At 53.9% G+C, this 25,801-nt stretch overlaps 8 protein-coding genes across 8 annotated transcripts; 6 read left to right on the forward strand and 2 right to left on the reverse strand.

The window, feature by feature from the left end:
• Positions 1 to 550: 550 nt before the first annotated feature.
• SODALDRAFT_376639 (hypothetical protein) lies at positions 551 to 2,259 on the reverse strand (the record flags this gene model as incomplete). The annotated part of the gene is made up of 3 exons (XM_028614831.1): positions 551 to 1,451; positions 1,577 to 2,103; positions 2,248 to 2,259. The coding sequence occupies 3 exons, from the start codon at positions 2,257 to 2,259 to the stop codon at positions 551 to 553; spliced, it is 1,440 nt and encodes a 479-aa protein (XP_028468709.1).
• A 1,495-nt stretch (positions 2,260 to 3,754) lies between these two features.
• SODALDRAFT_349044 (hypothetical protein) lies at positions 3,755 to 8,556 on the forward strand. The gene is made up of 3 exons (XM_028613403.1): positions 3,755 to 5,289; positions 5,382 to 8,007; positions 8,078 to 8,556. The coding sequence occupies exons 1-3, from the start codon at positions 4,066 to 4,068 to the stop codon at positions 8,263 to 8,265; spliced, it is 4,038 nt and encodes a 1,345-aa protein (XP_028468710.1). The 5' UTR covers positions 3,755 to 4,065; the 3' UTR covers positions 8,266 to 8,556.
• A 749-nt stretch (positions 8,557 to 9,305) lies between these two features.
• SODALDRAFT_330635 (phosphoadenosine phosphosulfate reductase) lies at positions 9,306 to 10,873 on the forward strand. Its single transcript, XM_028611252.1, has one exon. It carries the CDS (start codon positions 9,742 to 9,744, stop codon positions 10,651 to 10,653), a length of 912 nt encoding a protein of 303 aa, XP_028468711.1. The 5' UTR covers positions 9,306 to 9,741; the 3' UTR covers positions 10,654 to 10,873.
• Positions 10,874 to 11,412: 539 nt separating this feature from the next.
• Positions 11,413 to 12,900, forward strand: SODALDRAFT_107491 (hypothetical protein). The gene is made up of 2 exons (XM_028606512.1): positions 11,413 to 12,095; positions 12,235 to 12,900. The coding sequence occupies exons 1-2, from the start codon at positions 11,601 to 11,603 to the stop codon at positions 12,766 to 12,768; spliced, it is 1,029 nt and encodes a 342-aa protein (XP_028468712.1). The 5' UTR covers positions 11,413 to 11,600; the 3' UTR covers positions 12,769 to 12,900.
• Positions 12,598 to 13,711, reverse strand: SODALDRAFT_330639 (DUF1690-domain-containing protein). The gene is made up of 3 exons (XM_028611253.1): positions 13,642 to 13,711; positions 13,502 to 13,559; positions 12,598 to 13,407 (listed from the first exon to the last, which is right to left on the reverse strand). Exons 1-3 carry the CDS (start codon positions 13,695 to 13,697, stop codon positions 13,033 to 13,035), a joined length of 489 nt encoding a protein of 162 aa, XP_028468713.1. The 5' UTR covers positions 13,698 to 13,711; the 3' UTR covers positions 12,598 to 13,032.
• Positions 13,712 to 13,858: 147 nt separating this feature from the next.
• On the forward strand, positions 13,859 to 15,700 carry SODALDRAFT_376643 (hypothetical protein; the record flags this gene model as incomplete). The annotated part of the gene is made up of 9 exons (XM_028614832.1): positions 13,859 to 13,913; positions 14,178 to 14,316; positions 14,400 to 14,477; positions 14,582 to 14,713; positions 14,772 to 14,859; positions 15,001 to 15,115; positions 15,385 to 15,474; positions 15,546 to 15,553; positions 15,631 to 15,700. The coding sequence occupies 9 exons, from the start codon at positions 13,859 to 13,861 to the stop codon at positions 15,691 to 15,693; spliced, it is 768 nt and encodes a 255-aa protein (XP_028468714.1). The 3' UTR covers positions 15,694 to 15,700.
• A 1,748-nt stretch (positions 15,701 to 17,448) lies between these two features.
• SODALDRAFT_376645 (hypothetical protein) lies at positions 17,449 to 21,772 on the forward strand (the record flags this gene model as incomplete). The annotated part of the gene is made up of 9 exons (XM_028614833.1): positions 17,449 to 17,488; positions 17,577 to 17,632; positions 18,362 to 18,461; positions 18,537 to 18,657; positions 18,827 to 18,874; positions 18,940 to 19,018; positions 19,118 to 19,164; positions 19,242 to 21,110; positions 21,199 to 21,772. 9 exons carry the CDS (start codon positions 17,449 to 17,451, stop codon positions 21,284 to 21,286), a joined length of 2,448 nt encoding a protein of 815 aa, XP_028468715.1. The 3' UTR covers positions 21,287 to 21,772.
• Positions 21,773 to 21,966: 194 nt separating this feature from the next.
• SODALDRAFT_349049 (2-isopropylmalate synthase) lies at positions 21,967 to 24,849 on the forward strand. The gene is made up of 4 exons (XM_028613404.1): positions 21,967 to 22,197; positions 22,309 to 22,453; positions 22,531 to 24,108; positions 24,302 to 24,849. The coding sequence occupies exons 1-4, from the start codon at positions 22,190 to 22,192 to the stop codon at positions 24,476 to 24,478; spliced, it is 1,908 nt and encodes a 635-aa protein (XP_028468716.1). The 5' UTR covers positions 21,967 to 22,189; the 3' UTR covers positions 24,479 to 24,849.
• The last annotated feature ends 952 nt before the right edge of the window (positions 24,850 to 25,801 follow it).

Genomic DNA, 25,801 nt, shown 5'->3' on the forward strand with positions numbered 1-25,801 from the left:
ATAGATGTGCTCAATACTATAATATAGCCTCGCCCATAACGAGCGCCCTACACCTGGAGAGGAGCACAAGAGTACCGAGGCAACTTATATAACTCCTTACATCGAGTGCTCGCGCCTCTCTATTGCGCGCCAAAGTTCCCGTGGTCGTTTAACTCGGCCGCCAGGCGGCGGGGGCCGAGTTGGCCATGGTGGGTATCTATAATGGTACTCATACATCCAGAGCGTCTAATGACCCTAAAAAAGTCATCCAATGTTTCTGACCCATCCAAAAGGCTGTGCCACCAGAGATGCCTTGCCGCCATATACCTGATACGCGTGGTTCCATCACACGCGCATGTTGGATAACGTCGGGAGCTAATAAGGTAACCTTGCCATCCACGGGCGTGGGGCGAAGTGGGCGCCAGGGAAACCTTCCTTCGATGGCTGGATCCCGTAATATGCACCCAACGGGTACGAGGGTAAGGTACGTTAGGTAGGTAGCTTGTATAAAAACGTCGCGTCAACTCAATGCGAGGACCGTTGTCAAGTCGGAGATATCACCGACTTCTCCTCATCTTCCCGCTTCGTGTTTTTCTTCTTCTTTCTTTGCGTTTTCAGCCTTTTGCTTTTCTTCCTCTTCCTTCTTCTTATCTTCCTCTGCTTTCTTCTTTGCTTCTTCTGCTTCGGCTTTCTTCTTTTCCGTTTCTTCCTTCAATTTCTTCTCCATTGCCCGAGCTGCCTCGGTCTTGGCACCTTCTGCCAGTACCTCGCCGACCCGAACGGCTTCCTTTGCCCAGAATTCGCGGGTTTCTTCCTGCAAGACCAGCGTTGTGGTCGTGTTGTTCCACTCGGGAAGGGACGCCTCGACCCGGTCCAACCAAGGACCCATCCAACTGTCGCGCGTGCCTCCAGCCGTCGATCCCGCAAAGTGGACAATCATATCGCCCTGCATAACCTTCCAGGGACGTATTTCGCCGCCTAGGCCGTCGTCGTGGACCTCGGTTGTGCCGTTGTCGAAGAGGGTGCCCTCCATCTTCTTGCCGAAAACCCAGCCCCCGTTCTTCTTGTCGAAGGCGTTGTTGACGGGCAGCGCGTTAAACCAGCGCATCGGAACGACCGACCAGTGCTCCTTGCCCTTCGTGGGCGATGTCGCGAGCGGCGAGTTCTCGTCCTCTAGTAAAAACTGGAAGGCGGACTGGTCACGGAACCGGTCCTTCCCGATCCGGTCCGCTTTGTAGATCGGGTATGCCAGGACGGCGGAGAGAAGAGCGACAGTCCAAGGATGGACGCGAAGAGCGAAGGCGCCGGAATTGATGCCGTCCCAGTTGGACGCAATCAAAACGTGTACATGGGACAGGTCATGATTCGAGTCTGGAGGCAGGAAGACCTCTAGAGGTGTTGAAGGATTGGTGACGATCGTATCGGCGTCAAACCAGCTGCGGAACAACCCATTAGAACGGTCGAAGCTTGAGCTGATGATGCGTATGAGGAAAAGAAGAAAGAAAAGAAGGAAAAAAAAAATAGAAAAATCATGAAAGCGGGCGCCTGGGAATAGCACCATCCCACAAAATAGTTTCGAAGCAGTATTTCGACTTACAACAGCCATTCTAGCCTCTCCTCCTCCGGCTTTTCCAGCTCTGCAACCACCAAGGAAAGCAGGAAGGCCGGCTTGGTCCAGGCACCTCGCGGCCGCCTGTCCTCGGGGTTCTCGATCAGGCCGCCGACGGCCTCGTACCCTGCGGTGAAATGTTGATAGCCGTGCAGGGTGTTCTGGGAGTAGTGTGATCGCAGGGCGCGATGGATCATGTCGTTGTCGAGGCGATTCGCGGCCACGCTCACCTTGGCCACTTTCGAAACCCTGTCGCTGATCTGGGGCGGCCTGGGCAGGTGGCTACCTGTCTCCCAGGGGAGGCTCATCTGTCGGGAGTAGGCATAGTACAGACCGATGAAGGAGGTGAAAGAAGTGAGGGCGACGACGGCGAGGACCAGAATCCGAGGCGAACTCCAGCGCATTGTCCAACGGTACATCGAGATCGAATAAGGGATGCGCAAAGGGGTGGGTATGACGAAGGCACGATGCGGACAGGTAGTACGGAAGGCCGCGTTCTGGGACGCAGGGGCGTGCTGCAACAGAGCAAGAGGAACAAGAAGCAAGCGAGGAGAGAGAGAGAGAGAGAGAGGAATTAAAATAAAGAACGAAAGAACAAGTCGCTTGTCGTTGATGTCCAAGGGTGACGAGAATAATTATTACAATTTTACGAGGAGCACAATGGACCTCATCACGAAGGAAAATGGAAGGGGAAGGGAGGTAAACGGGGGATTACAGCAAGGAATTTCAAGGGGTGGGCTCCAGTTTTGAGTGCACACCCCCTGGGGCTGTGATTACCTACCTAGTTCCTGGACTGCTGTACCAAAAACGCGTCAGCCCAGTGCTAGGCGATGTCGGGGGAGGAAGTGACGTCGATCATGGCCTCATCTAGGGACGGAGGCGGAGACTGCAGGGGCCACTTATGGAAGGAATGCCTTACAAGTTACGCGTAAGCAGCGGAATGTTCTTTTTAGGGGGGGCTTGGCAGGGCCGGCCTGGAGGATTGGGCTGAAGACCGTATACCAATGCCAAGGGGAAAGACATAAAGATATCCGAACCGGGCTGAGCATCGTACAATAAGTGTACGACTTAGTATGCTGTATGTAATTATAAAATGCGAATGGTGATTCGATAACCACAAACAATACGGAGCATGAAGCTGTCTCCACGTCCTGATTAACGGGGAACTGATGCGTATTGCAGGGTCTTCGTACGAGGAGTGATGGCACCAAATAGTCCTCTAGCAGTTCAACGTCGAGTGCTGTGATTTAGGGGTCTTTGGTAACTACCTAGGTACCTTAGGGTTGTCAAGCAATTCTCCTACAGGCAGACTAAGGTATACGGGGTAATCAGAAGGCATGACGTCAACCACTTGGCCGCCGTTGGGACATCTGCCATCAACTATTTTTCTTCCTTTATTTTTGTTCTTTCAATTCTTGACCAGTACAACGGACGAAATATTTACGGTCGAAACCCGTTGGTTTTAGGGGTTTGAATCCAGCAGGCGTGGGAAAAGGGGTCAAGGGTCTTGTCCTGGCGCTTCAGTCAGCTTCGTTTATTCTTAGGCACGTGTTTTACAGAGTAAGTATGTAAGAATTGCCCCTGAACTCGTCCCGCTCGCGCCTCGCTCGGGTGGATTGGAGAGGAATTTCTGGGGGAAAACGTGTGGAACTCAATGAACATTGGTTGTAACTGGTATTACAAGCTTCGTTATACCTCTAGGGGTAGACTAACGGAAAAAGCCTCCTCGGTATCCGCATCCGTACAAAGCTAAGGTAGTCAGCACAATAACCTGACATGGGGTTCACGGGAAATCCCTTCACCCATAAACATGCAAACATCTCTCTCATCAATAGGTAATCGAAGAATCACCCCATTCTTAATTCGCGTAGGACGCGCCTCGGTCTTTCTGTTGAGAATACACGGTGTTCATGGGAAAACGCTTGAAACCAGTTCCAGAAGCTCGACACAGTGTCGGCCATTGACCCTATTGCTGACTGCCTGTTGTAATCACGGTATTAATTAGCTAAGCCCACCTATCTATGGACTGTGGCGCTGTGATGTGGCTGGTTTAGCGCCGATAGATACCATCACGCCACGGCGGGGCCCTTATCATGGGACAGCACAGCATAGGTAAGGTAGGTAGGTTACCCCCTATTTTTTGCTTCTGTGGTAGTGTCCCAGACTCCGGGGAACCACCAAACCGGGCAAAACACCACAAGGTAAAACGTCCGTTTATGCGAGCACTATCCGGTAGCACTGGCCCGTTCGCTATCGAGGTTTCACACCCCCTGACCCAGATCGGGCATGCGCATTGAGACAAATCCATTGAGAGAGAACAACATTCACCCCCACGCGCAACGGTCAACCTACTGGATAGGATTCGTACTCCGTACACCGTAGCCACAGCTCGACCGTCTTCTTCCTGTCTGATGTGGGCCGGAAGCATTCCGGTGCCTCAATTCGACGACTCTCGCTCTTTGTGACGGGCATACAGAATGCCCTCTCCTTATCTCAACACTCCTCACGCGGCTTCCTCATCGGACCTAGGGTCAGTTTTCGCGCCAAGTATCGCCGGCATCACCACCACCTCCACCGCCACCGAAGTCTACGATCCCAACATTCCCCCAAGCCCTCGGCGGCTTCGAGTGCCGGTCTCCTCCACAAACCCTCAACTACGTGTACACACCTACACGCAGTCCCACTCCACGGCCAGGACGCCGCCGGTGCCACTGCCTAGAACGTCGAGCCTTTTACCGCCGCCACATCTGGTTGAGACCCCCAGAGCCTTGATACCATCGAATGCCTCTACGCCTCGACCATACTTCCCCACCCAGACCGGTTCCCCTGAGAATCACGTCCCACACCGCTCTCTCTCGCATTCGAGGTCGAGCAGCGCTGGGGGCAATTTGAATCGCTGGTCTGTTTCGACGTCGTCCAGCAAGGCATCGACTGCCAATAGTCGCAAGTCTCCCCGCTCTGGTCACCGCTCGAGTTTTGATGCTGCCACCTGGCTCTCGCATGCGACCGTTGCCATTGGCGTCCAGGAGAACTCACCTCGCAAGCTACAGAAGAATCGCCGCGGCTCCAGTTCGGGGGGGTCACCGGCGGCTCGGGCTGCTCCCCATAGCCGACAAACATCCCACTCGCCGACCCGACAGGCGCCACTCTCGATTGGCTTACCCCCCATCGTGACGCTCCCCTCTCTTCAACAGTCTCTGCAAGAAGACGCGCCCCTGCTACGCAGCGCTTGGAACAGAACTCCTTCTGCTCCTTCTGCCACGCCCAACCCCGAAAATACGACCAATTCGGCGGGTAATGCCAGCGACCTGTACTATCACCTCGCGCAACCCGAAGAGAGACGTCGAGAAATACCCGACTCTAGTTTCCGCCCGATCCGATTAACGACGCGCTCGCCCAACATGCCTCACAACCCCTTCGCGGAACGCCTGCCGGGCACGGGACATCCATACTACCATACCCACACCCCTAAGGGGAGTGGAGATGCGACAGCACCCGCCAAAACCAAGGATAAGGTCAAGCCTCCGTCCCAGAAGGCAATGCTGTCGAGAGCGCTTCAGCGCGCCAAGACCGCTGTACAGTTGGACAACGCCCAGAACTTCGAGGGGGCACGGGAGTCATATGCCGAGGCATGCGAATTGCTTGCGCAGGTCCTCGCCAGGACCTCCACAGACGAGGATAAACAGAAGCTAGAAGCTATCGTAAGTTTGACCTTCGTACATACGGTCACGGGGTGAGTCAAGATATATGCAGCTGACAGTTGTCTCTCTCTCTCTCTCTCTCGCGTGCGCAGAGACAAACGTACACCAGTAGGATTGAGGAGCTGGATCAGATGGATTTGATGTATCCTCCAGACGACAAGGAGCTGCCCGCTCGGCCCGAGAGCTACGGGCTGCAGCCCGGCCCTCTCCTACGGATAAATGACGAGGACACGGAGGAGATGGCTGTGGTTCAGACAGCGACCCTTACTCGGATTGCACGGAGCGACGATGTTGGCCAGCTTCCACATATTGGGGCACGGGACTGGGACCGGAGCTCAGGCTACCCCGGCACGGGTCTTACTCGAATGGCTGGGACTGACGACTTGAAATACGGACTGCCGAGACGAAGTCCCGGACAATACCCTCTCCAATCATCCTTCTCCAGATCGCCTGCACGGGATCCAGTGTTTGATGATCACTTTATCCTCCAGAGACCCGCGGGAGACACAAACGTGTCACCTCAATCCCCTCGGTGGGCCCCTTCTCCGCGACAACCCAATCAACACACGAACCCGGAGACGATTTCGCAGACCGACTTCTTCGCTCCCGGGACGCAAATCGAGCCCATGTACGGACATGAACGAGCAATGAGCATAGAATCGAATTCGTGGCTGGATCCCATAGACGAGTCTGGCGGCTCCACCACATCCTCGGTTCATTCACGAACATCCTCACGGGGCTACCGGAGAAGGAATATCCGCCCGTCTAGCAACGCCACGGAAGCCGAGTTTGATGCAGCGTTGGATGCAGCGGTGGAGGCGGCATATGACGATGGTTACGAGCCCATCGTACCTTCGGAAGCGGGACAACAGGAACAACCGGGACCCAGCGTATCCGACGATGATGTTGTGGCACGGGCGCTACGAAAAGTTGAGCTGGCCAAGGAGCGGGTGAGGCAGACAGAACGGGAGGCCGTGGAACTGGCGGAGGAGACGCAAAGACTACGCCAACGTCAACAACGGAAGGACTCGGATACAGTGCTGCGGGAAGACTTTTACGATGACGGCTCTTCCGAAGACGAGGATGAGGAGTTTATCCTCCAAGAAATGAGCCGGACGCTGGGTGATGATGACGGGCTCACGCGTGCTCTTGGCGGGGAATCGGTCATCCCCGGGCAGTCAGACACGAGCCAGTTGACGGCGACCCCGTGGCACAGCTCTCATGGATTGAGTGCACCTCCCTCGGCACCCCCCGCCACTGCGGCAACCATCGCAGATCCACTTCCAACGCCAGGTCAGGCGCCACCACAACCACAACCACCGCCTCACGCACCAGCTCCTGGGCCCGAGGGGCCTTCTTCCGTGTCTAGCCAGACAGTACGAAGCCGTCGCCTGTCAGGGCTGAACCCGAAGCAGCTCAAGATCGAGACAGGCAAGGCGGACAAGCTGGTTAAGTCAACCACGGCCGGCCTTGGTATTGCGGGCCCGCTACTGGAAGTCCGGAACGAAGATGAGGATACCCTTGTTGGTAGTAAAAGACATTCGGGAGAGAGCCAGATCAGCCCATCACAACAGTTCCCTCCGTCACCCACGTTGCCAGAGTCGGCTCCCCAAGCCGAGGAGGACGGCTTTTCGAACAGCCGGTCCAGTTCACCGGTGGCGTACCCGCCCGCTCTTCGGAAGAACTACTCGTCTTCCAGCCTGCGGAGCTTGAGAAGCCGGGCTTTGTCCCAGTCGAATGCCGACGATGCTTCCGACATGTCACCCAGCACACCGCTGAGCACCAGCTTCGGTGCGTCTTCCAGTGGCAGGCTACCGAACGTACCCGTTGTTGCCACGCCACTCCAGGGCTCGTTCAAGGAGAAGGTCTACTCTGCTGGAGGCGCTCACTTATTCGACGACGCGTTTCATGCTCCCAACAGCCCGGGCTCTCTTAACATTCTCCTTCAGGATGCGCCCATGCCGCTGGAGCCCTGTCCGACAGACTACCTGCTGCGGCCGTTCTGGCTCATGCGCTGCTTGTACCAGACGCTCGTGCACCCCCGGGGAGGCTACCTCAGCAACAAGCTCTTCGTGCCGAGGGACGCGTGGAAGGTGAAGGGCGTGAAGCTACGCAACGTAGAAGACAAGATGGCAACGTGCGATTATCTGACGGCCGCGCTCCAAAAGCTGGCCCAAGTCGACACGTGCGACGCCGACGCGGTGCTCGAGGAGATGCAAGGGCTCGAAGGCGTGCTGGAGCAGGTGCAAGCCAACCTCAGCAGGAAACTCGGCATGGACGTGGGGGTGCAGGGCTCGGGGACGTTGTTCAAGGACGCGTCCAGCTCGGCGGAGATGGAGGCGGCCATCAGCGTGCCGCGGTCCGCGAGCGTTTCCAACAAGTCGTCGTTCTCCTGGCGGCGGCTACGGTCCAAGAACTCGAATGCGGGACTGGGCGCCGTCTACAACAATAACAACAATAACAACAATAACAACAACAACAACAGCAGCAGCAACAGCAACAGCGGCGGCAGCGGCAGCGGCAGCGGCAGCAGCAGTAAGAATGGCGGGGTGCCCGAGAGCGGTGGCAAGGAATCACTTGGGCTTGAAACGCTGCCCATGACACCGCATCCTACGAGCCGTCCGCCAAAGAGGGATGTGACCAGTGCGCAGTTTACGGGGCCCAATGCTAACTACATGGGGTCGCTCGCTCGGCTTTTTGATGCGGCGCAGGCGATAGGTAATTTCCTTCCCTTATTTTTCTTTGGGGTTTTTTTCTTCCTGAAAACTGACCCGGCATTCCCTCGCAGATCAAATTGCGCGACAGGTGGAAGATCCGGGGCTCCGCCACGCGGACAAGACACAAGTCGGTCTGGAGCTGTGCACCCGACACGCAGCGGAATTTTTCGGCTTTTACATCTGCCGATTCGTCCTAGCGGACATCAGCACCCTGCTTGACAAGTACGTCAAACGTGGGACAGAGTGGGTGGTGGGATAAAAGTCTCGAGCTGGCCGAGACAGAACATATACAGCATATATATTGACATCTCCAACCATATCACACCACATACCATATACCACGTATACGACTTGCTGTATTTTATTTTCTTTCATGTATATAAGGTACTCAGGAGTGGCGTTGGATTTACGATACCTTCACAGCGAGCATAGGGGAAGCGGGCTGGGAGAGATGATGGGCTGTGCCATGCGATCCGTTGCTTACTTACTACGTTACAACACGATATTGTCTTCACATGATATTTTCCCATAGTATCGAATGCTACGGTCTACGGTCTATTCTCACCGAGTAGAAAGATATCCCAAGGAGTCCAGCCCGTCTCGTGGATGATGGAAGATTCCTTGCGTGTATCTCGTGCAAGTGGAAAACCAGTTGACTCCATTTCGACGCACTTCCAATTCCCTCTCTGAGTAATTAAAGTAGGTGAGGCACCACATAATCAAAAATCCATATGCTTCGTGATCAAATTTCATCAACCGAAGGGCACTCCGAGATATCTTACTCATCGCCACTGTGACGATTCCGATATTTCATGACGGTGGTGAGGATCAGAGCTTGGGAGTTCCCCGTCTTTTTGACAATTGCGCAATATCACGTGATATTAAAATCTCCATCCCCTTTGAGATTCCCCGTGGATGGTCCAATGAGGGGATAGAGCTAAGACCCTGAAAGGTCTAGCGTGGATGTCGTGATCAGAGCCCTGTCGTTCCAAGACCCGCAGCCTCAACTTCATACGTTTTTGTGAGTGCAAATGGGTTCGAATTCCTCCCGAAGGAGACGATTGCGCCATCGGCCAGTGGCACTTTATGGGGACTCTAGAGACCCATTCTCTGCGAATAACCTGGCTGTTCAAGCATTGCCGTGCCATTAATAATGTTGGAATTGATTGTGCTGCGGCCCTTTACCCACGGGCCCATGGGGTTCCGGAAGACTCCAAGGCCGTATCTGAAGGGACGGTGGCCTAGGAATGGCGGAGTCCGGAGTATGTAATAATACACTATTGAGGGCCCTGCCTAGCACAATGTAGAGAGGGCGGGAGCGTTATTATTTCCCTCCCCCTGAATCACATCTTCTTTCCTTTCTTCTTCTCCTCTATCCTGCCATATCCTGTGAATCCCATTCTTGCCTCGAGATTCAAAGTCCTGCATCTGCGTCATTCCCCTGGACCATCCAGAAGAACCTGGTTAATCAACGTACCTTGCTTCTCATCTTTCCATCCCGGCCTCCTGAAGACGAGGTAAAAGCAAACATATTACTCCAACTCCTCCCTGTTGTCTGGAGTCTCTCTCCCCCTTACCCCTCTTTGCCTCCTTCTCCCTGAATACTCTCTCGTGTCTCCGGAAGAGGGGAGAAACACCGACTTCCGCCTCCTATCGTCCGAAAATGTCTGGGCCCATCCTAGAATCAACGCCCTCGTCTGCACCTGTTCAGGTCGAGACGATTTCTGACACCAAAATGGACCAACAAGATGTCGAGTCAGGGTATGCTTCTGCCACAGACTCGTCGCCGAGTTCGTCCGTGGCATCGCTGCCGCGGATTACCCTCACAAAGGCACATCTCGACCACCTCAACGCCCAGTTTGAGAACATGGAGGCCATGGACATCCTCCGCGTCTGCAAGGTCATGTTCCCCAACCTCTACCAGTCGACAGCCTTCGGGCTCACGGGCCTCGTCACCCTCGACATGCTCTCCAAACTGCAGACCGAGTCGCCGACATCAAGCCCCGTCGACCTCATCTTCCTCGACACCCTCTACCACTTCCAGGAGACGCACGACCTCGTGGCGCGGACGCAGGCCCGGTACCCCAACGTGCGTCTGCACATCTACAAGCCGTACGGCGTCAGCACGACCGAGGAGTTCGCGGCGCGGTACGGCGAGAAGCTGTACGAGACCGAGTCGGAGCTGTACGACTGGACCGCCAAGGTGGAGCCCCTGCAGCGCGCCTACGAGGAGCTGAAAGTGGCCGCCGTGCTCACGGGCCGGCGCCGCTCCCAGGGCGGCTCCCGCGACAAGATGCCCATCGTCGAGGTGGACGGCGAGCGGGGCGTCATCAAGATCAACCCGCTCGCCCGGTGGACCTTCCAGCAGGTGCGCGAGTACGTCGCCCAGCACGACGTGCCGTACAACGCGCTCCTGGACCGCGGGTACAAGTCCGTCGGCGACTGGCACTCCACCAGCCCCGTGGCCGAGGGCGAGGACGAGCGCGCCGGCCGCTGGAAGGGCCAGCAGAAGACCGAGTGCGGTATCCACAACAAGAAGTCCCGGTACGCGCAGTACCTCCAGGAGCTGGCCCAGAAGGAGAAGTTGGCGGCGGCTGCGGAGGCTTTGAACGTGGTTCAACAGTCAGAGACCGTATCTGCGGCATGATGGCCGCAATTCCCCTGGTTGTTTCAACCCCTCCGAGGGGAGAAGGGCGGAAAAGATATAAAGCATTGCACATGACAATGGGGCGACGGTTGGCATGGTTAGCGAGTACATAGGGTCTGATGCGGATGGATGATTGGATGATACTGCACACACACACACACACACACACACACACACACAAACTACGGGGCGTTAGAGGCGATATATCCCATGATAAAAGGTATGATGAGGGGGAGTTGGCGTTTCTTACCGGGTCACAATAATAGGGGAAAAAAGGCGATGAATTGGAGATGTGCATTGACGATGCTATAACACTGCTTTTAGTCGAAAGGGAGCTTGCACCGATAAACCGATAAATGAGCTTGAGTTTCGTGTCTTGTGTGTCCCAAGTGAGTTTGGTCAACTGATGTTTGGTCTGTGTCTTGCGATGGTTGACGTGGAAGCTTCATCGACCGGGTCCAACCCCGCAGCCTGCAAATAGTAGGTACCTGGTAGTCTTCCGAGGCTTTTTGGATCGACCCCATTATCGCCATAAAAGTATCGACACTGTGTACCTCCAAGGCGCAATTCAACGTTGTTCGACAGAGTCCTAACTGGCTAAGGTAGGCATGATAGCACAACAACTCTGTGTTGAGTTACGTAGCAGGTGGGATTCAGTGCTGGCATTCATGACCCGTATGGTGTAGAAAGAGGTTTTAGTTCTCTGTGTCTTGTCAAACTGAGTTCGTTCTCATATTTTGACACTATATTACTAAGATCGTAGACAAGTACATAAGGTACCGTATATGTCAATCGTGGTCCTGAAATGCACACAGTGTACTTTCAACTTCACTTGAACACTCCCCAGGTCACTTTCAAAAGACGCCTCCTGACGCCTCCTTCAAGTATATCACTTCTGTTGATGCCATGAAGATCAACAAACTGTAACGACTCCCAACCCTCTCATTATGCCTCACGGCCCCCCCAAGCCTCCGGCAAGCTTCATCACCAGGAAGGCCAGCATCCTCCAACAACTCGCTGTCCCGGCCACCGACTACACAGATCTATCCCCGAAGGGTTCCGTAGACGAGGGCATCCGCCATCTCATCGATGAACTCAATGCCTACGAAGGATTTGTGACTACGAGCAGCTGTGCGGGCCGGGTCAGTGTCTTCCTCGAAGGGAGCAGGGGGGACGTGCCCGGCCAGGGGCTCTCTCAGCAGGATTCCGTTCCCTTCGGTGGCGACGACCCCCAAGAGCGTCAGACACAGGCTGGTGTGGGAGGTAAAGGGGGAGGGGGCACTTGGCTTTTTGTCTCCCATGACCCCATCGATACGCGGGGCGTCAGCCACGACGACGACGCTGCCCTGCGACGACTTTTAGGACTGGATTCGGTGAGCGAGGACCTGGATGAAATGATGACGGAAGGATGTCGCCTTATTCATTTCAAGTTCGAGCCCATGGTATGAAGAATTATTCTGAACCTTTTCTGTGGAAACACTGCACTTCCTTCCCCTCCTCCGTTGCTCGTCTCTCCATCCCTCATCTGCCCTATTCTCAAAGTGGTACCGCATCCATGAGACTGACAAGCACCGGCCTCAGATTCTCCACGTCCTCGCAGCCTCCCCATTCCATGCTCAGCTCCTCCTCCGCTGCTCTTTGCCCTCCGGCTTTCGTGAGAGCGGAGCCTTGAACATCGACGGAGGCCGCGGCGGCCCCACCACGCCTATGGTCGCTGTGCGCACCATGGGACTGGGCTTCTCGTCCCTCGTCGGATACGAATCAGCAAACGGGACTCGCAGGGCCGCCGTCTCGGCGTCGTACCTACGAACACTCTTAGAGATCGGAAACACGCGCTTCGCCGAAAATGCAAAGAGGATAGACAGATTCCGCACGGCGCTGCGGGACGCTGTAGCAGGACCGGCCCTGCGTGGGACGGTAAAAGTAGGCGAGGATGGCATTAAGTGGGAGGATGCCGCGGCAAGGAGGGAGAGAAAAAGGGCCGAGGGCCTAAGACGGAGGGCGGAGTTGTCGGCCGCCGGCTCTGGACAGCATGGCGATAATAGGAGAGGAACGAATTCGGAGGACGAGGACAATGACATACTCGGTAGCCAAATTTTACTCCATGGCATATAAGAAAGGGATCCTTTTCGCCTCGCCTGCCACACAAGTCTATATGCGGGGTTTTGTGCCCCTTATCCTGCTGTATCCTACCCACGCCGCTCCATGCCGTTGCTGATGTATCTGTCGTACACAACAACTCGCCGTTTCCCCAAGCGTCATTTCCCTCCTGAGATGGAGAAACCGAGGGAGGTCTACTGGCTGTCACGCCACAACCACCCCCCCTCCCCTTCCCATCGTCATCGGCGGAGACGTTATCTCGCGAGTTCACAGCAGGCATCACGAGATGACCTTCTCCACCCACCCCTTCTCCCAGTTCTTCACCTCCCGCTTGAACGCCTCCACCTCCTGCCAGCAGTCAAGCGGCCGCCGGTCGTTCTCCCGCAGGCACCGGACAACCTCATTCCTCGCGTTCTCCACGCCTTCGGGGAGGTCGCGGACCTTACGCCGCTCCTCCAGCTTGCTGCGCAGCGACTCGATCTCGCGGGTGACTGACTGGCGGCTCGGGCCGTCTGCGGGAGGCTGTACCTCCTCGCCCACCGTCGCAATCTTCTTCTTCAGCGCATCGGTGCTCTTTCCTTCGAGCTCTTTTAACGCATCGGCTACGCGGGCCTGGATTTGGATCTCGGTGAGCTGCGCACGAGAGGTATCGGTCTGTAGTATCGGGGGGGGGGGGATACGGGACGTTCGGTCAGCTTTTCTGTTTCGAGTGTCTGCGGTACGCTATCGGTTAGGGTAGCGGTTGTACCTCATGGCTGTTTTGTAGGGATTCGGCTAGATCGTGAGAGACGCTTGTGGGTGTGGAACTGTGGTTGATGTGACTGGGTCAGCATTGCCGGCGTGAGGAGGCAGAACGAGCAAGTGAAGAACAATTTTAACGTTACTGACCTCTTCCACAAGTAGGGGGATGTACCGGACGACGGTTTAGACTCGCTGGCTCCCATGGTTGCGGCCTCAATGGGTTGCGAAGTTGATTGCAGCTCGAGTGTGATCAATACCTACCCATTGGGAACGTGAAGATGGCATTCCCGGATTATTGATTATGATCTTGCCGAGCAAGCCATAACGTTATTGGCTGACTAAGCTGGATCAAATCGGGACAGGAATGCCAAGAAATGATGTCAAGTGGCAGCAGCTCCCATCAGCCGTTCTTATCCTCGGTCAACCATTTTCTTTTCCCTTGCCGCATCTCGTTCAGTACCTAATTAATTACACGTAAACCATAACGGCAGAGCTGCATTCATTTGTACGGATACCTAGGTAATCAAAGAAAAAGCAACAAGAACAGGTGTCATATTCAGACATGCTGAAACCAAGAAAACAAAACAATTGCAGCCTTTGTTATCCGTATCCGTACATGCATCTCCTTGCGTCAGAGGGCCCTCTTCCCCAGTAACCTATTCTCATTGCAACGCGACTGCTAGATTCCGACGTCAAGAATTACCTGGGAAATGCCAAGGCAACGTTGCTCGCACCTAGCTTCTTTGGCGAACTCGGAACCTACAGCTTCGAAACCCAGTTTCAGCCGTTTCAGCCGCCTACCGGATGCAATAGTTACAACAAGTGCTTTTCAAAGATCGCGACTCGTCGAAGAGTTCATCCCTGGATTCCGTCCCTTAACCCAAGTCGTCTCCGTCCCAGGGCAGTAGGGTAGATCATAGGGAAGTTGTCGCCACCAAAGACGCGCCTCAACCGACCAACCCCGAGATCAGTCATGTCGGAAGGTTAACTGGACTAAGAACTATGCAAGGTCTTCCCGGGCAAGGTGATTCTTTCCTGGTGATAACTTAATCGTGACTATGAACCTGGCCGACTCTGCAAGATACAGACGTGAGCCCATCTCGCATGCCTTTCCTTTCTCAGGATCTACATATTCCATGCTACAAAGTTTGAACGTTAGAGCCGGCAAGTTCACCCGTGTCCTCTTACGGACAGGCTTACATTACACGGAGCATATCAGGTGTTCAAGGTCATCACTTAACCAGACAGTACATCCATCCACCTTCTTCTGGGCATAGAAACATAATGGTAATGCCAAGCCACTTTACGACAGATACCCAGCTGGCGCAATATGATCGCGTCCTAGATGATCGGAGACGAGACACTGTGAGTTGCGGGACAGGACCAACCAACGTTCGATCACAGTGCCTGCGAAGTGACCAAGAACTCTGTAGAAGGATTTTTCCTGGAAAATTGGAAAAGGTTTACTATGTCCGGCACAAAAATATGACTGGAGGGAATAAACAGAAGAAAGGTATCTCGCTAAATGCAGTGAGGATATGGAATACGTTCGAGCAGACAAACGGGGAGAGAAGGCTATCAAAAAGGGACCCCATCAATGTGGATGAGGCTCGTATGGAGAGTTCGCAAAACTCGTCTCGCTGACGGCTAGTAGATACAAAGATGTTGTGTGGTCAACCAGGCTCACCTCCATAACCTACCTACCTGTAAATCGTTCGTCTCATTGCTGTACAACTTAGCTTTGGAAGCTGTCCTACACGTGTAGTTTATTATCAAGGTATCCTGCATGATTGCGGAGTCTTCCTGCAGAGATTAGAATGCTTCAACCACCTAATACAAGCCTACGAAGTGAACTTATCTCGAGGAGCCACACGCCCACGTCGGCCACAGTCAAATCGACATCATCGGGAGGCTGCCATACGTGTATGCTACAGGTTCCAGCCCAGCGGAAAGGCGACAAGGGCTCTATTCACGAATATGGTAGGTACGTTGTAATTTATTCGTAGATAAGTTACCCGTTTATTATTTGCTTCTCGGAATGTGACTCCGAGGTCCAGCTGTTGGTTAGGATGCCCAATTCAACCTAGGTACTCTGGGCGTCCACGCGGTTCATTATTCTGCGACAACACCTAACAGGAAACCTTGTACTCTGTTGCCCCTCCAATCAACGAGAATCATCTGATATTGGACCAGGACTAAATCGTTCGATTCCGTATGATTAATTGATCTGAACTGGACTTCGCATTGCTTCGACTACTTGTCCAGTTCAAATTGTTGCCGAAATGTTGAACGTCGGGAGACTTACCTAATACAAGATAATTCACCAGCGGGAATAAAGCATGCCTGATTGATTCTTCTGCTACATGTCGATCATTGGTTGACTGGACCCTTGTTAGGGGGATCCTTTTTCGCGTTTCATAATAGGAGCAGAGTGGATCAGCAACATGGGCCGGCAGGCCCGATCTCATCGCGAGAAGATGACGTGGGGTCTATGGCTTCCGAGTCATCTTGCTCAATCATGAGCCTTTTTGGACATGCAAATGTGAGATTCGTTCATCAGAAGTTTTTCGTACGTACGTCACAAAAAGACGAATATTCCCGCCCTTTCTATGGAGAAGTGTCTGACTGTGCCACGACAGATACGATGTACGCGTTAGAGCAGGCGGGATCGGGCAAAGCTTGATGTATGTAATTGGCTTAAGGTATACGCCTGACAACTGAAGACCGCAGAGCACTTTGTAAGTTGTCAAAACGTCATTCGTGTTTCTTTCTTCGGCTTTTGGGGTCACTTCGTTCATACCTACCCCTCTGAAGGATCACGCAGGGTCCGTGGCATCTGGCCTACTCCCAAAGACGCTGGATTTCCAGGTTTGATAGGTAGGTCTTTAGACATGAAGGAGATGTTTGGTTTTGGTTCTGCTTTTCTTGTGGACGGGACGATTGGAGGAACAACCTGACCTGAACGCCCAAAGGTACCTAGGTACGAAGTAATTACATGCTCCGTACGTTGTACTTCGTACAGCTACGTCCAACCCTCCGCTGGCAACTCGCGGCTCACGCGACGGGTGGTCCGGAAACTGCAAGGGATTTTCTTGGCCATTCCTTTGGTCCACATATTCTCTCATAACGTACTCAATCTAAACCAATAAAATAAGGCCAAGATTGAAGGCTGTGGAGCAGGATCTGCGATCTCGACGCTAAGTGGTCCCCGCTACGTGGCTCGCCGTTTGAGTGGCTTGCCGATAATTGGCACGACTGGTTCTCGTTGATCTGACAGCTGGTCCGGTCCCTTTGGGAGCTTGGTCGGATCGTTGGATTGTTAGGACGAGTGAGTCGAGGAAGCTAGGAATCGACCGCTTCGTCTCAGTCGAAACCTATCGGGGGGATGGGGAAAGGACGAGTCTTCGAAAACCTAACACCACAAAGTTCCCCGACTTTATGTCTCGTTTACCATTTGACGTACAACGTAGGTACTCACTCGCACGTCGGCATTGGCCTTGGTCTGTGGCGGGAGGAAGCTTAGCTTACCACCAACGGTCACCCGGGTAGGGAGATACCGAAGCCTGTCGGTCCATCCCCAGTTGGTTGACTTTCGGCACTGATGCCCCTTTCATATCATTGTTGCCAAATGTGAAAAGGGGAGACAGAGCTGAAGTAGATAATTACTGTACAAATGAGTCGGTCGTCCAGCTCAGTCACAGCTTTCTGTTTTCACGTGCTTTGAATACTTACTGGATTTCTGTGGGTACCCTGTAATTAGTGTCTTGCAAACCCTCGCACCAGTGCGGGTTTGAACGCCGGACATGACAAAGTGACATTGTCCGAACATCCAGCTGTGTGTACGATATGTGAGCCTGGACCGTCCCCTTCTCACGGGGGTGCCCTGGGAGGTAGAAGGGTGAAAGTTGGTAGTGACTTGAGTCATTCATCGATTATCGTCTTTCGATTTAGAGCATGTCACTGCTCTTCTTCAGTCAGCTACAAGGGGCTGTCAGTACGAAGTAGGGAGGAAAGACTTGGAGGTTGGGCGTAATATACCATGAACTTTTCACGGTATTATGCCCTCCCTCCCTCCATGATAGGTAGCCCGTGTTTTCAATACCCTGGGCAGGATATGCAGGACTGGCTGGCCGACTTGGTACGAAGCACTTCGAACGAAGGAATACTGGTATCTAAGCCCCTAGTCCCCGTATCTTGGCAGATACCTGTGGTAATTTTAAGTGCTCGTCCGAACTCCGAACTCCACACGAAGTAAATACTTCGTGGACTATATAATTACTGCGAACATAACATAATTCCGGAGTACCTCCGCATGAGTAGGTCAGAGTTGTGGAGTGGAAGTGGAGGGGGGACTGACAGGGGACGAGGGAGGTACCACACCAGCTTCCAGGTACAGTATCGGGAAAGAAGGTCCAGATTGGCTGGTACCTGACAATCCATGGGCGTTGGGCGAAGTACACGTACCTCCTTGCCCGGCCATCTTAAATGTTCGTTGATCCCATTTGACCGCCCTCCCTGCCCTCCCTGCATTCGTCCTTTGCCTTTTACCCTTCTTAGGCTTCTTTTCTGTCGATCACTCACATCAAGTGGTTCGTTCTTTTCATTTCTCTTTTTTCTCTCCTCTCTTCTTGACCGAGAGGTTGAGTTGTTTTTGTGGTTTCGTGCTTCCTGTTTTGTTGTTGATACCTCTCGACCGACCGTTCATTCACGCGAATATACCCAAGGTATTGAAAGTATTGAAACATCTGGCTCTTGCTTCTGCATTCCATTACAAGTCATCTATCGCCTCTTCCTCCGGTCGATAGAATCACGCAAGGCAGTTCATTCGCACTCCGTACTACGGATACCACGGACACTTCGCCTCGAGGTTTCATTCGATCATTACTTCCCTTGTTACACCGAGGAGCAGCTGAATCGCCATCAACGCTCATCCTTCCTTTCAACATCCAACTTCCCGGTAGCCTGCTGTGCTGGCATTCTCGGAAACTGTTTTTTACTCTCTCAAGGGGCTCAGCAAACCCGGATTCCCTCTCCAGTCACAGTCGCAGACGCAAAGGACGTCAACGACGAACCTCACGAGCAACTAGCAGATTGCATCACTTCGCAGGCCCGAAGACATTATACCACCTTCTTCCAACTCGCACTCATTCGGTTTTCGTCATTGTCCGTATACGAATAAACGGGATCGCCTTGAACCAGGGGAAAAGATCTACTCGAGGGAAGCACTGGGTCCCTGTATTAGTTGATCATATCGAACCCTTCCATTCCTCGTCGACCTCGCAGACCCTTCCGACCTTCATCCACGGACCTGTACACATTCCTTTGTCCGAAGACAGTCTAGACATTCTGCGCTGTTCTCTTTGAGCAGCCAGCTTATCCGGTCTCACCTAGGCTGTCCCCTCTGGTTATCATTGTTCTTTCCTACGAGTCTCTTTGACACACCAGGCGACAATGCGATTATATCTGGCTGTTCAATAGAACGTCAGTCACATTTGAGCAGCAGCCTCCCACTCCCTTGGGGAAGGTTGAGTCACGAATCTCAACGACACGACACTCACACTCTGTTACCTTCACACGCACAAGAAATCAAAACAAGAAAACAAAACAAAACATCGTACAACAGCTTCCCAGAAGTCGGCCTGCGCACTTTCGGCCGTCTAACATTCCCCCGTCGAGACGCCTCAACATCACGAGAAGACTACCGACACGAAACACCTTATTCGCAAAATGCCCTTTCCCCGCCACAGGCTCGCCGGCCTGGAAGACATGACCCCAACCGTGGCCCTGGCCGCGCGGGCTCATGACACTTCCACTGAAGAGCCCTCCAGCACCTCGACCATCTCTCCTTACCACTCCGCCCTCGCGGGCGTCAACCAACCCCTTAACATGGCTTTCGTCGACGCCCTATGGTGGACGCTAGGCGGTATGGCCCTTATCGTTCTCATCATCCGCATAGGCCAAATCGCCTGGACACACTTGAGACGCCTTACGGCCATGTCCCTGCCCGCCGAAAACCAGGAATACTGGAAGCGCGCCCAGTGGAACTGGATGCCCTGGTTGAAGAAGCAAATCATCTACGCCCCGTTTTGGAAGAAACGGCATAACCGCGAGTTTCGCCTGTCCAAGGCTGGCCACATGGGTGTCCTGCCTTCGCGTCTTCACAGCATCATGCTCCTCATCTGGGTCATCAGCAACCTCGTCTACATGTTCGTCCTCAACTGGCGCCAGGAGAACGTGTACGCCTTCGCCGCCGAAGTCCGTGGCCGCTCCGGCACCCTCTCAGTCGTCAATATGGTTCCCCTTGTCATCTTTGCTGGTCGCAACAACCCGCTCATCAGCTGGCTGCACATTAGCTTCGACACCTATAACCTGCTCCATCGCTGGATGGGCCGCATCTCCGTCATCGAGGCCATCATTCACACTGTCGCTTGGCTTTTCGTCCGGGTGGCCGACGGTGGCTGGGAGGCGGTCAGAGAGCGCATCTTCCACAAGGCCTTCGAGGCCTCCGGCATGCTCGGCACTTTGGCCATGACCATCCTCATTATTCTTTCCGTCTCGCCCGTCCGTCACGCCTTTTACGAGACATTCCTCAATGTCCATATCATTCTGGCCCTTGTCACCGTTGTCTGCACTTATATTCACTGTGCCACCTCGGCACACCCGGGCGGTCTCCCGCAGCTTCCCTGGATGATGGCCATCTTCGTCCTTTGGTTCCTGGAGCGTCTCGCCCGCGTTCTCCGCACCGCGTATCTTAACTGGTCTGAGCGGGGCTTCACCGACGCTGTGTGCGAGCCCATGCCTGGTGACTGCACCCGCGTCACCATGCACTTGCCCCGGTATGTCGACGTGAAGCCGGGTACTCACTGTTATCTCCGCTTCGCCAAAATCAGGCCCTGGGAATGCCACCCTTTCTCGGTCGCCTGGGTTGAGCATGTCCCCGTCCACGATAAACTCGGCTTTCGCAGCGATGAAGACGAGGAGAAGCAACCGATGACACGGCTGGACCCGAAAAACACGACCACGTCGGTTTCATTCGTGATTGGGGCGCAGACGGGCTTCACTCGCAAACTCTTTGACACGGCCCGAGCCTCAGGCGCACCGGCCATCACACTTCGCGCCGCCATCGAAGGTCCATACGCGGGTCACCACTCGCTCGACTCGTACGGTCATGCCGTTCTTTTTGCGGGCGCCACAGGTATCACGCACCAGCTCTCATACCTCAAGCCCATCATCGAGGGGTACAACGCAGGAACCGTGGCGACGCGGCGTATTACGTTGGTGTGGATTGTGCGGGACTACGAAGCTCTGGAGTGGGTGCGGCCATGGATGGATACGGTGCTCCGGATGCCTAGTCGGCGTGACATTTTGCGAATCCAGCTCTTCGTGACTCGACCCAAGAACCCCCGGGAAATCGTCAGCGCCAGCTCAACGGTGCAGATGTTCCCTGGGCGGCCGAATATAGCAACGCTGCTACGAAAGGAGGTGGAGGACCAGAAGGGAGCCATGTGCGTCACGGTCTGCGGACCGGGGGCACTGGCCGACGACGTTCGCCTTGCCGTTCGGACAGTGCAAGACGAAGGAACCGTGGTGGATTTCGTGGAGGAAAGCTTCACGTGGTAAATATTCGTTGCGACTTGGACAGCAGTAAAGCAGAGGATGCTCTCCTGCTGAGGGGTGGTATGCATATACACCCTTTCACGACAGTACATATCCTGAAACCAACTATCCAATATTCCAGAGCGAGGAGCAATGGGGACTTGAAAACAGGGACGGGACAGGCAGTCCCCCCTGAATCTTCTTCATCCGGGGGTTTTTTTTTTCCCTACTTCTTTTTCGTTCCTTCCCTTCTTTTGTACATACTTCTTTCAACCCCTTTTTTCTTCTGGGCCCCCGGGGTGGTCGTCTAGATTTTTCGGGGATTTTCTTTTCTCCTGCATTGGTTTGAGTTCAGAAGGGAGATATAGACATGAGCCCTGTATATCGAGAATTGATGGTGTTGGATATGAGAACTCGTTACTTTACACGCGGGGATCGTAAGTGGCTAAGGTAGTTGAGAATGCTGCCACGCTGCCATGACTCGGGTCTTTCCCGCCACCAAACCACCACTCTGCCCAAAGCCGTTACAAGGGCGCGCCACGCCCTTGGTGCTGATACAATAGGAAGTATAGTACAGTCACTGCCCCACCTATGTACATGGCCCATCTCGGCTTGCATCGTGCTATTCTCTGTATGGATACGTGTAGAAGCTAATAGTTATCGAATAAAATCCAAGGAATCCAAAAAAAAATTAGAAGACAACCTGATATGGCGAGGTGTGAGCGGCAATCCACGGTTGGCAGTCGACGTCTGTATGGTCGGTCAGCGGTGCCCCGCCAGGTCCGATTAACGGCCAAGAGACGTGGAGGGGTTCTTTGACTTTACCGAGACTTGGGGTAAGGTAGAAGAAGTGAGTCAACTTTTTTCCCTACCTACCTAAAAGGTACCCATCATACTTAACCGTACTGAGTACGGCATTGAAAAGTTCAGTTCTCTCCTCGTCGTTTGTCCAATTGGCAATTTATTTTTCTTCTCCCTCGACCTGACCTCCCTTGTTTACCGTTTCACTTGTGACGGCCATATCCGTCCACCTCGAATCCCCCCACGATACCACACGCCCTCGGTACAAGGAGTTCGTGTTGCCCCGCCTCGCACAAAGATGCCGATGTAAGTTGGCTGCCCATGGCCATGATTAACTCCCAGTCCCTTCCCTTCACGCCAAATTATTGAGTGTTGGGCCGAGATCTGACGCCAGTGTCTTCTCCCTGCTTTTTTTAGGCTCAAAGAACCTTGGAAGAAATACAGAAAGTTCCCTACTCTGCACCTCCCCGACCGCCAATGGCCCTCCAAGACAATCGATAAGGCCCCACGATGGCTGTCCACAGACCTACGGGACGGCAACCAGAGTTTGGTTGACCCCATGGCACGTATATCCTGCGCGGCATTCCCACGGTGTTTCTTGACTCTTTGGACTAACATGAGTCTTTTTGGATCCGTTAGAACGGTGACGAGAAATGGCGCTACTTCAAAATGCTCTGCGAGCTGGGCTATAAGGAGATCGAAGTGTCCTTCCCCTCGGCCTCCCAAACGGACTTCGACTTTACGCGACGTCTTATTGAGACCCCCGGCGCCGTCCCCGACGACGTCTATCTTCAGGTCCTGTCCCCCTGCCGAGAGGACCTCATCCGCCGCACCGTCGAATCAGTGAAAGGCGCGAAAAATGCCATCATCCACATCTATCTCGCCACCAGCGAGTGCTTCCGGAGGATCGTCTTCAACTTTTCAGAAGAAGAGAGCCTGGAACTTGCCGTTCGCTGCACCAAGCTCGTCAGGTCTCTGACCAAGGACGATCCCCAACAGGCCGGCACAAACTGGCAATTCGAGTTCAGTCCCGAAACCTTCTCCGACACCGATGCCCAGTTCGCCGTGCAGATTTGTGAAGCCGTGAAGAATGCATGGGGACCGACGGAGGAGAATCCCATCATCTTCAATCTTCCGGCCACCGTGGAAATGTCGACTCCCAACGTCTACGCCGACCACATTGAGTACTTCTGCCGGAACATCACCGAGCGCGAGAAGATTTGCGTCTCTCTCCACCCCCACAACGATCGCGGCTGCGCGGTGGCGGCGGCTGAGCTCGCCCAAATGGCCGGCGCGGACCGCGTTGAGGGATGCCTCTTTGGCAACGGAGAGCGCACGGGTAATGTAGATCTGGTCACTTTGGCCCTGAACCTGTACACCCAGGGTATACATCCCAACGTCGACTTCTCCGACCTGAACGGGGTCATCGATATGGTCGAGGTCTGCAACAAAATCCCGGTACATCCACGCGCGCCTTACGGCGGCTCACTGGTGGTTTGTGCTTTCTCTGGCTCCCACCAGGATGCCATCAAGAAGGGCTTTCAGAAGCGAGAGAAGGAGGGCAAGGGATTCGAGGACCATTGGCAGATCCCTTATCTACCGCTCGATCCCGAGGATATCGGCCGGACATACGAAGCCATCATCCGCGTCAACTCTCAGAGCGGCAAAGGCGGTGCCGCCTGGATCATCCTGCGGAAGCTGCAGCTCGACCTGCCACGCGGTTTGCAAGTCGCCTTCTCCAACGTGGTTCAGAGGCGGGCGGACGAGCTGGGCAGAGAGCTTCTCTCGGCCGAGATCACGGACCTCTTCGAGAAGACGTATTTCCTGCGAGACAACCCCCGGTTCACCCTCGTCGACTACGCCATCAACCCTGACCGGTCGCGATCCCCTGCGCCGCCGGAGCCGGGCAAAACGCAAGACACCAAGAACCTCATGCGGGTATTCGAGGGTGTGATTGCTATTGATGGGCGGGAGTACAAGCTGAAAGGTCGTGGCAATGGCCCGATCTCCAGTCTGGCCGACGCGCTGAAGGGCGTCGGACTAGATATCGACGTCAACGACTACAAGGAACATGCGATCGGCGAAGGACGGAACGTCAAGGCCGCCACGTACATAGAATGCACTGTCGGACCGGCCAAGCAGAAATTCTGGGGTATTGGCATCCATGAGGACGTTGTGCAGAGCTCTCTGATCGCTCTGCTGAGTGCTGCCAGCAACGTGAGTACCATTCTTCCTTTGTTTACCTGTCCCTCTTCTGTCTCTCCCGCCCTCCTTCTTCACACACACACACACACACACACACACTCTCTCTCTCTCTCTCTCTCTCTCTCTCTCTCTCTCTCTCTCTCTCTTATACAAAAAGAATCTGAGGATGAGAATGTATGCTGACACTGTGTTTTCCTGCTCGCAGTTCGTCGCCAGCCGACCAGGAAGCCCTATACCATCTAGACCCTTGTCGGCCGGTACCTCCAGCAAGCAACTGGATCCGAACAATACCCGCCCTAGCGGCGTCAATGAGGCGGCAGTTGCTCCTCAAGAAGCGAATGGTTTGATCGCCACGCTGGAGGAGAAGGCGAACGGCATGTAATCTAGCTCTAACGGTTTTGATGAATTAAAGGAGACAAAGAAAAGAAAGACATGCGCGAAGGACTGTCCATTTACAAAGGCCGGATCGTGGGAAAGAAAAGTATGGATTGCATCAAAGAAGGGGATGGTTTCCTCGCCGCTTGTTCATTGGAACAATTTAGGCAGGCATGTGGCCATCTCGACAACGGGTAGAATGCAGATGCCATACCTGGAGACTCGAACTCGAAAGGGCTGGGCAAGGCAAGAAACTAATTTGTAGCGTTGTGGCCTTTTCGAACCTCACTGCGGAGTAGTATTGTGCGCTTGCTTGTACGAACGACATATGAATGTATAATTTCCTGCAAACCAGTCGAGAAGGGTGGACGAACGAACCCATAAACGTAACACAAGCCAACTGGACTTTCTGTGATTACCTAACCACTATTATACGAAGTACTATGGTGCCTTTATTGCGACTACAGCTGGGCGTTCGCTGATGTAAGGGCTACCTACCCGGGAGGGGGGGTTTCTAGGTCAGAGCTCGGACAGAGACTTTTGCTCTGACCAGAGCCAGGACAGAGAAATTTCTGTCGACATGATGTTCTAATACTGTTGACAGATTGACCAGTTATCGGGCTCTGTCCTATACCCCCCCAAACCCGGGTAGGTATGTAGCGGGGCGGCTCGGCGCTGTATCAAGTTCAACCTCTAGCATCAGTATAAAGCCAGCCAAGGGAACCAGAAGCTCGGGAAACTCGACAGCTCTCTCGAGTACGGATGCACGAAGAAGTAGGAGGGGAACCAGTGGAAGTCTTATCGTCTTGGGGGAGAAGGTCGAATAGAGGATCAGACATTGGGTTACCGAGGTGGCCAACAACAGGGCGTAGCAGTTATCAGAAAGCCCCGACGTAACCGATAACCACTCGGCGACAACAATTCTTCGGATCGCCTTTGTATATAGGTACGAAGTATCGACGTCGTCTATCCGCACTTCCAAAAGGCAAACTGCTAGTTCGTGGGAACGAGTTTTGGTGAGTAAACACAGTGTGGCATTTCGTGGGGTCCATAGACGTATTCGTCGGGTTTTTGGTTCGAATAGCATCATATCATTGCGGATGCGTCCCACAGCGGGGTTCCCAATAGAATAGCCTTAGCTCACCTTAGGTAGCCTACCTTAGCAACTGACCCAGCAACGCCCAGAAAGAAGTAAAAGAAGTGCAAACAGGAGAGGCATGTATTACTCCGTACTTCCTGCGTTATATCTATTATCTTCTGTATCTTCATGGCATTGGGTCCCGAGATATGAATCAATACCCTCTCAATACCCTTATAGGGACTGGAAACC

This window comes from Sodiomyces alkalinus (genome assembly GCF_003711515.1).
Source record: "Sodiomyces alkalinus F11 unplaced genomic scaffold SODALscaffold_2, whole genome shotgun sequence".
In the NCBI taxonomy this organism is placed as follows: domain Eukaryota; kingdom Fungi; phylum Ascomycota; class Sordariomycetes; order Glomerellales; family Plectosphaerellaceae; genus Sodiomyces; species Sodiomyces alkalinus.

Bases quoted from the DNA above. Each gene is read 5' to 3' on its own strand.
- SODALDRAFT_349044 (XM_028613403.1), top strand. From the start codon at position 4,066: ATGCCCTCTCCTTATCTCAACACTCCTCACGCGGCTTCCTCATCGGAC. The intron at 5,290-5,381 runs GTAAGTTTGACC...TCGCGTGCGCAG, and splicing joins AACAGAAGCTAGAAGCTATC to AGACAAACGTACACCAGTAG. The intron at 8,008-8,077 runs GTAATTTCCTTC...ATTCCCTCGCAG, and splicing joins TGATGCGGCGCAGGCGATAG to ATCAAATTGCGCGACAGGTG.
- SODALDRAFT_330635 (XM_028611252.1), top strand. From the start codon at position 9,742: ATGGACCAACAAGATGTCGAGTCAGGGTATGCTTCTGCCACAGACTCG.
- SODALDRAFT_107491 (XM_028606512.1), top strand. From the start codon at position 11,601: ATGCCTCACGGCCCCCCCAAGCCTCCGGCAAGCTTCATCACCAGGAAG. The intron at 12,096-12,234 runs GTATGAAGAATT...CACCGGCCTCAG, and splicing joins ATTTCAAGTTCGAGCCCATG to ATTCTCCACGTCCTCGCAGC.
- SODALDRAFT_330639 (XM_028611253.1), bottom strand. From the start codon at position 13,697: ATGGGAGCCAGCGAGTCTAAACCGTCGTCCGGTACATCCCCCTACTTG. The intron at 13,560-13,641 runs GTCAGTAACGTT...CATCAACCACAG, and splicing joins TCCCCCTACTTGTGGAAGAG to TTCCACACCCACAAGCGTCT. The intron at 13,408-13,501 runs GTACAACCGCTA...CCGATACTACAG, and splicing joins CCCTACAAAACAGCCATGAG to ACCGATACCTCTCGTGCGCA.
- SODALDRAFT_349049 (XM_028613404.1), top strand. The intron at 22,454-22,530 runs GCACGTATATCC...TGGATCCGTTAG, and splicing joins AGAGTTTGGTTGACCCCATG to AACGGTGACGAGAAATGGCG. The intron at 24,109-24,301 runs GTGAGTACCATT...TCCTGCTCGCAG, and splicing joins TGCTGAGTGCTGCCAGCAAC to TTCGTCGCCAGCCGACCAGG.